Source organism: Haliaeetus leucocephalus, unplaced genomic scaffold, assembly GCF_000737465.1.
Source record: "Haliaeetus leucocephalus isolate CR32 unplaced genomic scaffold, Haliaeetus_leucocephalus-4.0 Scaffold2, whole genome shotgun sequence".
NCBI lineage: Eukaryota > Metazoa > Chordata > Aves > Accipitriformes > Accipitridae > Haliaeetus > Haliaeetus leucocephalus.
In genome coordinates this window covers 16,424,404-16,439,304 of record NW_010972438.1, presented here as the reverse complement: position 1 = coordinate 16,439,304, position 14,901 = coordinate 16,424,404, and the positions used below count along the sequence as shown (strand labels likewise).

General features: G+C 34.5%; 1 protein-coding gene across 1 annotated transcript in view; it reads left to right on the top strand.

Moving 5' to 3' along the window:
• Positions 1 to 14,901, top strand: part of CACNA1D (calcium channel, voltage-dependent, L type, alpha 1D subunit) — a 199,081-nt gene that overhangs the window by 75,258 nt on the left and 108,922 nt on the right. Inside the window, exons 6-7 of the mRNA XM_010572683.1 lie at positions 436 to 588; positions 1,528 to 1,724. Coding sequence (XP_010570985.1) covers positions 436 to 588; positions 1,528 to 1,724 — 350 coding nt within the window. The remainder of the gene's footprint in view (positions 1 to 435; positions 589 to 1,527; positions 1,725 to 14,901) is intronic.

The following is a 14,901-nucleotide window of genomic DNA, read 5'->3' as shown; positions in this document are numbered from 1 at the left end:
TTTGTCTCTCCAGACCAAAAATAGAGTTCTGCAATTGGCTGAGTGTACATTTTCCCAGGACTTGCCACAAAGTTGTGGTTGTAGCACAGAACTTTTTAAAGGTCATATAAAATGACCTACAGCCACACACTGACTACATGCCCTTTCTTTCTAAAAAACCATAAATTCTTGTGACACATTTCAAATATTGTCTTCTATGCCATAAAATTTATCAACAGAGGAAGTAATTAGACTTTGACACAAGGTTTTAGATACTTACGAAGTATTTTATGTTACAGGAACGTTTTGTGATTCTGGGCAGTAGAAATTTTTTAAAAACTGATTCATTCTGTATGCCTGTGCCATTAATTTCTAATAACGTGTAATTATAGAAAATTTGGTAAGGCAAGACATAGAAGTCTGGTTCATATCTTGTATCTTCCTTTTCTCTTTTAGGTTTACAAGTTGTCCTGAACTCCATTATAAAAGCCATGGTCCCCCTCCTCCATATTGCCCTTTTGGTATTGTTTGTAATCATAATCTATGCTATTATAGGATTGGAACTTTTTATTGGAAAAATGCACAAATCTTGTTTTCTTATTGATTCAGGTAAGTCATGAAACTGTTGACTAAAATAAGGGATTAATTCTCTTTTCTTTCAAGTCTGTGGGATTTCAGTTTGAAATAGAACAGGGGCCAAAGCACTAAAACTGTTGTAACTGTTTTCACTGTGGTGCATAATTTTAGGAAAAATGCATTAAATTTAAAAAACAACCAAAAAAATGCAAACCAGTTAGCGACTAGAATATTCTCTGAATAAATTTTCATTTCTGAAATGTGTAACTGAAATGTCAGTAGTGAAAATAGTAAGGGTGACTATCTACAAGGGAGAACTCAGTAGTTTTTTCTAATCTCTGATTACTGAAAAACTAGCTAGTCCTGGTCCAGGGAAGATATACTTTCCTGAGTTCACAATCTGGCAGTGTCTCTCCTTTAAGATTGTGGCAGTGTAGTAAGAAGTGCAGTTCTGAAATGAGTAAAGAAAGAAAACGGTGTTCAACCAGGTGAAGTGATGAAATGAAAGTGTTTGTTATGGGAGAATTTTGAAGGAGTGAAACATCATGAGGGAGATACTTTATCTGATGGTGAAGAGCACATGTCTATGTAGGAATTAGTCCAGACCTGTTTTCCTTCCTGGTCCATATGTTAGTATGAAGTGGCATGAAGTGAAGAAATGGCAATGAAGAGGAAAAAAAAAAAGCACAAGGAAGTTCTCAAAAGTTATGTTGTATTATTACATGCTTCTTTCCACTGCTTAATTACTCGAGGTCTTTTATACATTCAGTTTTGATTAAACTATTTTAAAGTTGTAAGGACCAGATGTGAGAGAGACTAAAAGCTCCGAAGCTCCCATGGGTTGCATTTCTCAGCATTTCTCAGGTTGATACCTGGATTTCCTTCCAGCAGGGTTGGTATTTCTTCATGTGAAGAGTTAACTCACAAAAATTTGAGAACTTGAAAGTTCTGATTTTTTTTGTCAATTTTCAGATATACTAGTTGAAGAAGATCCAGCACCTTGTGCATTCTCAGGGAATGGACGTCAGTGTGTCATGAATGGCACTGAATGTAAGGGTGGATGGGTTGGACCAAATGGAGGCATAACCAACTTCGATAATTTTGCATTTGCAATGTTGACTGTGTTCCAGTGCATAACCATGGAAGGATGGACTGATGTGTTATACTGGGTAAGTTCATAAATCACTGAGCTTTGTTTACTTCTAAACAAGCTTCAATGTTCAAGTGAGAAATAAAATACAATACTGTCAGCAGGAAATCTTGGTGAGTTTTGCAGGAGATGAGCTCAACTGCATACTTTTTCCAGTCACAGCATCTTACTGGACTCCTCAGGCTAAAAAGACATTTTAGAAAGAAATTTATTCATTGCTTATTTGAGGGTTTTTTTTGCCTATTCCATTTGGATAAATATAATATTACATTTATGTCCTTTGGACTAGCTTTTTTTCATGCAAGCCTACAGTTTTTAAGTATGTCTTCTGATTAAGCTTAAGAGCTCTCTTTTTGCAGTATTTCTGCAAAATATTTCACAGCACTAACATAAATTAGAACAAAGCAAGCTCTCAACTGTCATTGCTTGCCAAGGGGACTTCAAAGCATTTGTTAGCCATTCAGAAATAACAAATCACAAGAGCTGTAAGCCTGACATTGTCTCCGTAGAAGCAGCAAAACATATTCAAAAATCTAACTGTGCAAGTCCCCACCTTTAAATGCTACTCTAGCATCAGATATGGAACCTCCACAATCTTACACCATAGACAGCTGGACACAGACTGGGAAACTGAAGATATATTTAGTCCTGATTTTACAAATGAGCATGGAGGAAAAAGAACACACACATTTTTAAAGGAATAGGGTCACCTAAATATACAAGTAGACGTTTCTCTGCCTAACCCCATTCCAATCTAAGGACATTATGATCTTTTGTGTAGTAAAGACTTCTTTTTAAGTATCTAAATATCTGATGTGAGTGAGTTGTTCAAGGTCATTCAAGAAGTCTGGGACAGAACCTACCTACCATAGGTGCTGGAAATCAATGAGAATATTCTGTACTACTTGGTACTCAGCAGTAAGTCTTTGCAGCAATTAGGGCCTTATAACAAATATAATTCTAACAGTTCAAATGTTGGAAAATATTCATGAAAGAAGGAAACTGATTACTAGTAAGGATCACTATTAGCAAGCTGTTAAAAATGGATGAACTATCTCCAGATGTATCTTAATGGAACTATATTCAAGGTTATATTGCTCACAGTAGCTCACATTTTTATTTTCTTTAAGTTTGCCTGGCCAAGTGGGCCTATTTACTGATAGCACATCTGTTGTGAAGTATTGGATGCAGTTAAGGATGTAGTATTACCCAGTGAATGAACACTTAATTTTATGTGGTCATTTGTTGCAAATCAAGGGGAAATATGTTGTTGCTAGAAAATATAATGCCAGAGTGTAGTCTTGGGTAAAATCTGTGATACTAGAATATAGAATATGGAGATGTTTTTAAGATCATGTCACTGTTAAAGATAATTAAGATGGTAAAGTGGCATTCTTTTAGGATTGAAAGACACAAAAAAAATTGACAAAATATGAATCTCTGCTTCCACTGTCTGTTACCAGAGATACAAAATTGGCTATAAACATGCAAACCTTCAATACTGAAGAGTCTAACAATAATGCATAGCTACATATAGGCTAATGTATTGTTTCTCATTGTGTAGGTTTATCAACTCTTTGGGTTTTGCTCTTCAGCTCTTCCTAATTTTCTCAAAAAGACTGTGTGAACGTAGAATTATTATGTGCTTTGTATGATTTGTATTTGTGATGATGACAGTTATTTTTTTCCCCTCCTGAAAGAAAAGGGAAAGTTTGCCACGATTCTCTAGGAAAAAATACACATTTAACATCTTTCAAGGCAAAAGTATGCCCATATTTCAGTACCTGATCATTCCTCTAACTGTCACCAATTTTTTAAAAAAAAATTAATGTAAGAAATTTGGGGAGTTACTGTATTTAGAATAAAATTGTTACAAAAGATAGAGAAACAATTTAAGCTGAGTGGCTCAGTATTAAACATTTTTTACCCTAAGAATTAATGAGCTAATTGATCTGATGCATCTTAAGAAATCTTTGTAGAGTCTCCATTGACAGCACAAAAAATAAAACCATTGAAATAGGATGCTGAATATTGTCATGATCAGACAAAATGCAAGGCGTAAGAAAATTAAAAATTCAAAGAATTCAAAACTGCACACATGAGTGATTTTATTTATTTCTTTATAATGAGTTCCTGGTGTAGAAGACATTTACAGGTACACAGACACCAATTTTCATTTTATTACAAATAATACTGGGATTATTAGACAGCAATGCAAATATTTATTGACCCAGTGAAATATAATCAAAGTCAGATATTCAAGTGGCTTTGGAATCTGTCTTAACTGTTTATATAATTACATTAAAGATCTGGATTCTTTCTATCTGTAGACCAATAAATTGCCCATTGTCAAGTTGAAATTACTTGCCAAGGAGAAGAGGAATGATGATTTATATGTTTTAATTTCATCCCTGGATTAAGCTGAGGTAGATTTAGCTATTGCTAGCTAAAGATTGGAAGAGATTTTGTTCTAATTGCAAATTGTGAAAACATTAGAGGTATACCAGGTTGTAACAAAAATTTCCAAAGAATCTAAAGAAACAATTTTAGCTAGAGGTGCATGGTTTTTGTGGTTTGCTTTTTACTTAGAAATCTGTTGATGATACACAGACTGAATGAGTTTTATACAAAATATAAACAAATAAAACCAAACCTACAAATATTAGAAACTGCAAAAAATTCTGATTTCCATTTGGTCATTGTGTGAACAGTAAAATTAACTATGTAGGCTTATCTTGCTAGCAGGTGTAATCTGAGTGGGTGAAATATGTGCAGTATTTTGCATCATGTTATGTGGCATTCTGTTAGCAAGAATGACAGGTGAAAATGACAGCTTCCAACAACACTCACTAGCACAGCTTGTTATCACCTGGTTAACAGCAGTAAGCTTGGCTTAAAAATTCTCCAAGCATCAATAATGGTTTTTCTTATGCATATCTATTATAGATCGAGGGCTTGATCCTGCTACTGCTAGGCACCCTTCAGGTCCTGGTGACTCACATGGACATCCTGCTGCTCACCAGTTTGCATCTGAATCCCATATGTCCTATTACTTTTCAGAGTGTCCTCATTTGGCTACTTTTCTCTCTCTAACTTGTATGTAACGGGATAGCATGTATTACATGTTTCATCCACAAAAAATATGACTCCTTAGTGCCAAATGCTAGACTTGGCTATTATAAAGGTTAAGGGGTAGTGTCCTTGTTTTCACCAGCAAGTGCAGTGTGTGTGTTCCCAAATTGTACAATATGTTTGTGGCTGCACATCTGTACATCATCTCCATTTATATCAGGACTGTGTTTATTCCCAGTCACAGTCCTTTCTGTTTGTTCTCCAGCCCTAACTGAAGGCTTATGCTATTAGTTTTGGATCCCAGTGCAGTCCTTGTTATTGGCAAAGTGGCAGCTTCTGTGTGCCCATGTTTTTAATGCTCTGGCTCACATTCTAAAGCTGAGAGCATAGTATTCTTTGCCTCATTTTCAATTTATGCTAGCAAGCACTCAGGAATTACAAAATCTGAGCCTGCATTTGCATATCTGGCTCTAGATTTTTTCCCATGTCTTTCAAACATCAAGATTTATAGTCTATTAATGGCAAACACATATTTTGTAAATTGCTTTTTATTTTTAGCTATTTCACTTGATATGTAGGAAGACACATAATGAGGAGCAGTACTTGCCAGTAAAACCCCCAATTTTCCCATGAGTACCAAAATTATCACATTTAATTCTTCTTGTTTTCACCATAGTGAAGTTATCTTGAGTTACTACGCTTGAATAATCTACACTGACACTACTGTAACTTGAATGAGAGATGGGCAGGGCATCTGTGAAACAAACTACTTCATGTAAGGGGTTGCCAGCACAGTTGATTCAATGATGGAGCAACTGTATTAGTGGCTACTGAATTTTATTAAGTCAATTTAAGGACATACTAGTTCAAATATTAACAGCTCCTCAGTTCTCTGACACCTAGCTAGCACTATTCAGATTGATCTGGAGATTTTTGAGATTGAAGCACTCAAACTGAAAATTGCTGAATGATTGTACATTGATGTCTTACATGGTTTTGCCTATTAATACACCTACTGGCACGTTAACAAGATATTCTCTCAAGGATTAATGTTTAAAATACACAATTCATTACTTGAAATGTCTAAGCAATCTCAAACATATCTAAAACTTGCATAAGGTTTAAGGAAAGACGTGTTGGTTTTTTTTAATATACCCTGTACTAATATGTCCGCTTCTTAAAACTGTGTCCTATCAAACTACTGTTTGATAGTAACGTTATCATCAAAGAAATAACTTCATTCATAATTCTGCTGCTTTTATAACAAAAAGAAGTATGGACTTAGAAATCTGTTTCTTGCTTTAGGAATTAAGCTTTATATGTTCCACTATATCCCTTGAAGCATCTTAGAACATTTGAAGAAAATCAATCATCTCTCTAACACCGTCTGTTTAGGCTGCACTGTGCTTTTGTGTATATCTAGTATGCAAGTGTCTACTCAGCCATTGCATTAATGTTACTGGAAGTAACATATCAAGATAGAAAAGACTGTATCAATATTTCTTTAAATGTATTTCCATAACCAAGTAAAAGAGCTATGGCTTCCTTACTAGCTTTCCAATACTACAAGATGACTTTCTTTATTGTGCATAAACTAAAAGGTAGAAAATCACTATATATATTTTTTTTTAACTGGATGAGAATTTGAAAAAATCATTATAATTCCCACATAAACCTATGTGTAGAAAAGGAAATAATTGCAATAATAAAACGAAGCAGTCTCTTATTTTTTAGAATGTCAATCGGATGATCAGGAACTCAGACAATCTTCTAATCATGTCACTTTTTAGAATGCTCCTAGTTCAAGAATCTTAAAGGACAGCCTACTCAGAAGTATTATAGGGGGATATAATGTACTTGAAACCAGCTGATGTGCAGCCAAAGATTTTTCCGCAACACAAGCAAATATATCTCACAAGAAAACCCCTTGGCTCAGGCACAAAATGTATTATTAGTCCATAAACAAAAAGTTGCAAATCTGTTTGAAGTATTATCAAAACTGTCATCAGACTGCTGAGCAGGAATCTCTAAAATTTATCTTTCAAAAAATGTGACCAACAGTCAAATAACCAATAATACTCTAGAACTTTGAAATGAATGATTTAATAAACCAGTGGGAAACTACTACTTTGGGTGATTTAAGTCATATTTGTCCCATTACAGCTGCAGATATGGAAGGCATATTATTGCATCCAAATAATAACTTGTCAGCAATGAATTTTGGCTTACAGTCTGGGAGAAGTCAGAGAACGCTTGACAGCTTTTTTTTTTTACCCTTTGTAAATCAGTTGCAAATATTCAGCAGTGTTAAAAATTGTCGGGAAATAAGCTCAAAAAATCTTAGAAAATGTTTATTTCTGCCTACATCTGTTATGTACTAAGGATAGCTTAATGCTATTCTCTTAGCATCACTCAACACCACTCACAGGTCACATAAGGGAGACTCTTCAGTGAAACAAGTCAGCTCATCTCCAAAGGCATTGATGTGCTAGATGCACAGTGCTCCCAGCCTTTGATGACTACATAGCCTGAAATTTAACACATGATATCCAGCTGGAGAAAGAGTGATAGAAATTTTGGATGACAGTATTAATATACTGCTTAAATCACACTTAAGAGCCAGGGATTGCGGCAGGATTTTTTAAATTTGCATGTTAATTACTTGAGTCCAATTTAATGTTAAAATCTAGCTTAACGCCCCCCCCCCTTTTAGGTAATAATTTGGACTAATTACTTTTTGTGTTCTCTAGATATAAAAAAGCTCTGAATCAACCAATTTTAGATTGCAAAGAGACAAGACTTATATTGCCAATAAATGAGAAACCTCAGAAAGAGAGAAAAGGGATGATCAAATTCAGACATGGAAACAGCGCTACCAAGCCAAGGAATATACATATTAAAAGTTTGAATTAGCATCGAAAGGGATGATCATATAATTTTTTTCAAATGAGCATCTTAACATGAAGACCCCACCTGAGGAGGATTTTAAACTACCTCACAGGGAAATGTCTTTCCCATGAAGTGAACTTTATTTATTTTGACAAGATATCTAGTATTTCAGTCATAGCTGACTGCTGACCTGTACTGCAGCCAAAGCATGGAACTAATTTCTTGTCATAGATCATTGCAAATACTCAAAAGAACATACTATTTCTCCCCAGAAAGTTTAAATAAAATGGATAGAAATTGGATTAGAAGTAGGCGAGACTTTAGGTAGTGCTAACTCTACTAGCTGAATAGCTAGAGTTTCTTCCAAAAACTTAACCACAAGAAGCAAACAATCCTTTAAAAACCATCCTAGTTCCCAGATGGTCCCAAGGTAGCACTTTAGTAGATAAATTCAGATCTATGTTCAGTATTGGGGTTTTGTTCATTGTTTCTATATAAAGTAAGGTGACAATTTTACATCATCGCTCCGAATAGTACATGCTGTTATGCTTACATTTTTTTGTACCCAGCATATGGGAAATATTAAATACATCCAATTATTATATAGTGTTGTATGGTACAGGTATAGGTGGCATAGCAGATACGAAAAGAAAAAAAGTATTTAGTACATATTACCATTACGTATTACATTGTAGCTAAATATTTAAAATAAACTCACTGTTCATCACATTAGTTAATTAATTTCAATAGTTTTTTGAGCCCTTAGATTTAACAAACTCAAATAGTACATAGGTTTTATAAATTTCTTATGTGAAATAACTTTGGGCAATATAGATAAATACGTAGAAGCACTAACAAGTTGTTAATCCTAAATTAACATGCTGCAACCAATGAAGGAATCAAAACACTTCCATTTTGTTATACCTGGAATATAGGTTCTGTTAAGTCTGGTAGAGTCCTCCCACAATCCAGCAGAAAACTTTCTCTGGGTTACTATTTTGTAGAGGCAGTACTCTTCATTTTGTTATGGTAGTGTCCACTTGCTCTGGAGATTCAACCTGGGACAGCTACCCGAAGAAGAGAAAATAATTTCTTAACAGTTACATTTGACATCTAGGCTTTCCTTGGAACAATTATTTGATCTCCCGCCCCCCAGTTAAAGACAGTAAGCTGATTAATGAAATGCCACTAACAGTAATTAGCTAAAATAGAATTAGATGCAAAATAAAGTATCTGAATGAAGAAAAAAAAAGACCTGCATCTAAACTTATTGCTAATCAATATTAGGAAAAAAAAAAGCAATCAGATTTTGAAGAATAAATGCTTTATGTGAGTACCTAAATTATATACTTCATTAACTAACAATGGATAGAGAAGGTAGAAATTGAGGTCTGTTCAGATAGATCAAAGCAAATTAATAAAACTGAAGCAGTGTCTTACAAGTTGAGGTTTAAGTTGAGAGAATCACTTACATGTGTCCTATATGCAACTTTATAGCACGGTTTACATAGAGAAGATGGGGGCCAAATTTAGAGGTGATTAATTATGAGGCTGTCTAGGTACTGTAACAGTTTTTCACTTCTCCAAGGGATATGTTTCTCTTTAGGCCTACCTTAATGCCCAACCTGTGGAATTCTGATTTTCTAGTTGTGGCTATGCTGAAATGCTTAACAAAGCAGTGGTCTCTGAGTTCACATCCCACCAGTGTATCTCTCTGCTCATTTCTGTGTCAGCAGTACAACAAAGTTGAGTCTGGCCAACCAGGAGAATGTCAGGGAAATCTTTGCTTTAACTCCAGAACCCAGATAAGATTGAATATAAAATTACATGCTTTTACAAACCAACCTGGAGGCTGCTATGCTTCAAGCACAGCCTGTTTTAAGTCAGCTTCAAGTTAACTCCACTTCAGCCAAGAATATCCCAGGACACAACCTTTGAAGCTAGAAGGCTTTGACAAGCTGTCTGGTATGCTCTAAAATGAGTAGAATCTGTGATCTGAGGTTTTGTGAACCTACATTGTATGCTTCGAAGAATGCAGGATTAGTCCCATTTCACAAAATACTGGTTTTAGAAGGATTGTTACATCTGTCAAGAGACCGAGTTTGTCAGTCTTAATAATTTTTAAGATGATTTGGTAGATTATATGTAACAGTAAATAAACCCACCAGTTATGTGTCTATTGGAATGTTATAAAAAGAGGAAGTTAAAACTGAAACCTAAGGAAACTAAAAAACTTAAAAATTAAGTGAGTTTGAAACATTGTGGAAAATAATTCAAAATAGGTTCGTGCATCAGCACATTATATCTGCAATAGTACAAATGCAGAATTAGAGGTGTTACTGCATTGCTTATCATTGTCCCTAGTTAGGGCTTTTAACTGATCTAAGCCCTACATACAAAGAACTTGCAACAATTTTCAGTAAAACAGTGCCAGGTATACATATAAGACCTTGATCTGTATGCAACTGCATGTGGGGATTTTACTCACAATTACCACAGATAGGGATAAATGAGAGGTTTTAATGATTTCTAATTGATGTTTTTAGATTGGAGTGTGCTATGTCCTGCTGTGTAATACTAAAGGTTATGTCTGCTGTAAATTTGGCTTTCTCCCTGTTTCACTTCAGAGTCTTGATCTCTGATAATCTACACTGCATTGTAATGAGAGTTGACTCCAGCTACATCATAGCTAACAAGACAATTCACTCCAAATGCCGGATGAGCCAGTTTCAAACTGTAGCAAGTTTGTTCTATCATCAGCTCGATAATTTTTCAAGACTTTGAAGACATATACTCACACACATATACATGTAAATATAAAGAGCCAAATATTCAATGAAAATTAATTAATCTTCACCAGTTTAACTTGCACAGAGTAACTTTTCTCCAGATCTGGTAGCATCAACAAATGGGCCCTTTTAAAAGGACTTCTGAACTGTTAGTTACTGTGTCACTCATGAAAGGGATAGGAAGAGCTTCAGAGTTCAGTTCAAAATTTTTTTCAAAGATGTTTAAACATACTAATCCAATTTAACATCCGTATGAAAGGAGTGAAAATGCCAGACCATAGCCTAAAGTGGCATCTATGGAGAATAAGCCTTTTTAAACACTTAACTGAGTAGTACACATCTATTGTTATGGTGAAACAGAATTAAGTGATACGAAAAATACTTTGTCCTTCATATCATCCATCATCTCGTCTGTCCTCTGGTTGATGTGATGGGCAAACTAATTAGAACTGAAATCCAAACAGTAAGACTAGCTCTGGAAAAAGGCACAAAGAATGGCAAGAAGGATGGTACTCGAGGCTGTTTTTGCAATAGGTGTTATGAATGCTAGAAGCTTAATGGACTAGAAAAGAGATGGGACAAGTCCATTGAGAGCCATTAAATAAATATGACACCTCCTTTGGTATAGTACATCCCTGAGCCACAGAGAGTGGGAGTCTTACAAGACTTTTTGCTGAGGATTTGAGACATGATATTGCCTAGATTTCGTGGTGTTATTTTAGCATAGTTCAGGGGCTTTTATTGTTTATGTTTCTTAGCTGCAACTTCCAATGCATCTGGAATTTGTGTCTTCGTAACTCATTCTTCTGCACTTCGGGTGAGAAGTCAGCATTAATCCTTTCAATTGAAAATATCTTGTTTCTGAGGAAGGAGATTTTCCTGTGCTCATATATTAACAAGCTTTGCCTCATTTTTTAATCAGAAGGCAAATTGACTCCTTTAATCTTTCTTTAATTGAAAGTTATGGAAAATGCCACTTGACATGCATGAAATGAGCAGCAAAGTTTTCCAAAAGGAATGGACTTCTTTTTATACTTCATCTCTGGTATTAATGCAATCAGAAATTACAATGCATTACTTGAATAGAGTTTAATTGTCTCCAGAATTAAATGGTAACATTCTTGAGTAGATGCAGTTTCAGGCTGTTGCTTTTAGGAATTCAATCTTAGATTAGTGCCAAGGTGTTCTACTAGATTAAGGGTTCCTGAGTTAGGTATGCTTTTGAATTAGTTTAGCATCTGCTGAAATCAAAGCATTTTTTCTAGCACTGGTTAGCTGCAGTTTCCAATTTTTACATCACAGGGCATTAGTCCTAGATGGATTAGTCTAAAACAATGGGCTTAAAATCAAACTGCATAAATGAGAAGGAATTTTTTTCACATGTTATGTACTATAAAGTGAATGAAGGAAATGCAAATCACAGTTGCCTATGCTAATAGAGCGTGGAAATTTCAACTTTGCTCCTGGGTTACTAAGTTAACACAATGCTTGGCTTCTTGAATATGTTCTCTTTGTGATCAAAAAGAGTGTATCAGGTTGGATTGCAGTGATTCCCAGAGCTCTTTTTTTCTCAAAGTAAAATTGCAAATATTATTCTTCCAGGTTTTTAAAAAAGATTGATAGCAGGAAAATGTTGGCATCCACACCAGATGAATTTATGCCTTCATTCTGAACTCTGGTGACTTGCAGATGACTGTTTGCTAATGGTATAGTTCAGTTAGATGCAAAATGCATTCATAGGTATTTGAATATAATCAAAACATTCGCTCTTATCAGCTATTGTTAGACAAACGCTTTGCCTGTATCATATGAATCATTTCTACGAAGCAAACTCAATTCTAAAGTAATAAAATAATTATGAATATGCATTTTAAAAAACCATTGAGTAAATTTTATTCCTAAACCTTAAGGCCAGATGCCTACAATTGAAAGAAGATGGAAAGGGCAACATACACTGGGACAAAGCAGAAATTTAGTCTGGCCAATAGGGTATTTTAGTTAATATCTGAGCCTCTTCATTGTTGAGACTTCCCAAATGTCGGGGACTTTCTCTGAAGGAATGGGCATGAATGATAAAAAACAAAACACCACAACCGATCTCCTTAGCATAGACACCTGACATGCTAAGTACTGCTAAAAATATTGCACAGGAGACTAAATATAAGTAGGTCAGTATAATGACAGCATTATGAAAGACTTTATTTTCCATATGAATATGCTGTTGCAGAATTGGACTATGGAAACATGGGATCTTTTAAAATTGAAGGTAATGATCCCAGCTTTTCTGAATGGCTATAACCCTTCTCCATTTTAATTTCTCCAAAATATAGTTTTATTGAAATTAAAAGGAAAAAATCCAAATAAAAGATATATTTTGCAGTTTTCCTTTTTTTTCCTAGCAAGTCTAGGTAATTTTAAGATATTTTCAGTACCTCAGTTCAGTTACTAAAGCATTTTAAAAGATGATACACAGAGAGATTATTTTAAAGGATGCATGAAGAAGTTGTGTAAAATAACACTCTTTCTTTACTTAGGAAGTTCGTTTAGTTAGTATAAAGTGGCATTATTACAGATCACCATTGAAGAAAACTGCCTATAGGTCTTAACCTGCAAAGACTTAATGCGTGTGCTTACATCTAACTATCCAGAGGACCACTTTGCAGAAACTGAAATTATGATACATTTTTAAAAGATAGAGGAAAAAATAGAATAAGTAGTACAGTTCGAAAAACTTTTGTTCCCATGTTTAATATGTCTATTCCAACAGAGATGTTAAGGACAGGAGTCAAACTTGACTATCAATAGAGCTCAAAGCCTAATCACAAGTTTCAGATACAACAAATACAACAGCATTCACAGAAAAGGAAAAAGATTTGCCCAAAAATTGTTCTATAATATCCATATGGATATCCTAAAATATCTATATCGATATCAAGACCATATCCGGTCTTGAATGCTCATGCAATTTTTGTCTGCTGAATTTTCATGGCTAAAAACCATCTTAAGGAGAATCTAATGCAAACTCGTCAGTATAAACAAAAAAGCCAGAATAATTTCTCTCCCACAAAAGACATTTCCAAGAAGTTCCAAGTCAGAATTTTAACTTATCAAAATGTCTTTTTGCACCTGAATGCTACCCACAAAAACAATTTCCCTGTGTTTGGAAAATACCTGTTTTTCTGAATAGACTTTTTTGGTTTTTCGTGGATATGTTTAAGTCCATCTTCTGATAGGTATAATGAGCTTGCTATGAATAGACAGTGGAAAAGGTCTTTATAGAAAAGCTTGTGTGAGTCTATAAAGAATATATTTGAAGCTCAGGTACTTCAACCTTACTTTAAAAAAAACCCCAACAAAACCGTAACAACTTTTAAAACTTCATTAACCTTGATCTTGATATATTTTTTTTCAGAAGTGTTTCTGGAATATTTCCATATTTCCAATATGTTTCTAAAATTTGATTTCAATTTTTCATTTTCCTCAAATTGTGTTCATGTTTTTACAGAAATTCATTCTCATGTATTTCTTTTTGAATTAATTTAAAATGTCTGACTGCATCCAGTTGTAGTATTTCAGGAAAAAAATATTGAAATTCCATGTTACAGAAAAAATAATATCGCTTGTACTGTTGAGATAGATACCCATTACTGTTTCTTTTCTCAAAGGATCATTCACGTAGCTAGGATAGATATGAAATAAAAATCCTAATATTTCAATATACTTTGTAAACATCTTTTTCATTAGTGAAATTTGAAATTTAGTTCATGTTCTAGGTGTTAAAGAACAGAACTGTTGCAGTGATCCCTTTAAGTTTGGTAATATTTTTGATCTGAATGCTAGGTTCACTCAGTATTTTGTTTTAGAGCATGTATTAGAAATGCAAAGTGAATGTGGCCAGTGCCTTCATTCTTGTATTGTTCCTTGAATACTGACTGAATGCATAGAATGCTATCTCACCTGAATGATTAAATTCTCTTTTTCTCTGACTCTTCACTGCTGTTACTACAGTGATCTACTCTATAAGATCATCTTATTTCTTGCAGATGAATGATGCTATGGGATTTGAATTGCCATGGGTGTATTTTGTCAGTCTCGTCATCTTTGGGTCATTTTTCGTACTAAATCTTGTTCTTGGTGTATTGAGCGGGTAAGCATACACCTTTTTCATCATGAAGGCAGAGTCCTGAATTCAGTTGCCATGAACACACAGGTTATTTTATACAGGTGAGACTTCAGTTGTGATGACATCTTTTAATAAACCTCTATTTCTTCCTCCTCTAATTAGAACAGAAACAGTTTTCCGTAGCTATCATATAAATAACATACAAATACCAAAATCAGAGTTCAGACGTACCAGTACATATTCTTCATGTCCATCCTTGTGGCAAAATTATAGAAAGGACTAATAATTCTCCTGCACTTATTTAAATGTTATTTTAAGTCATC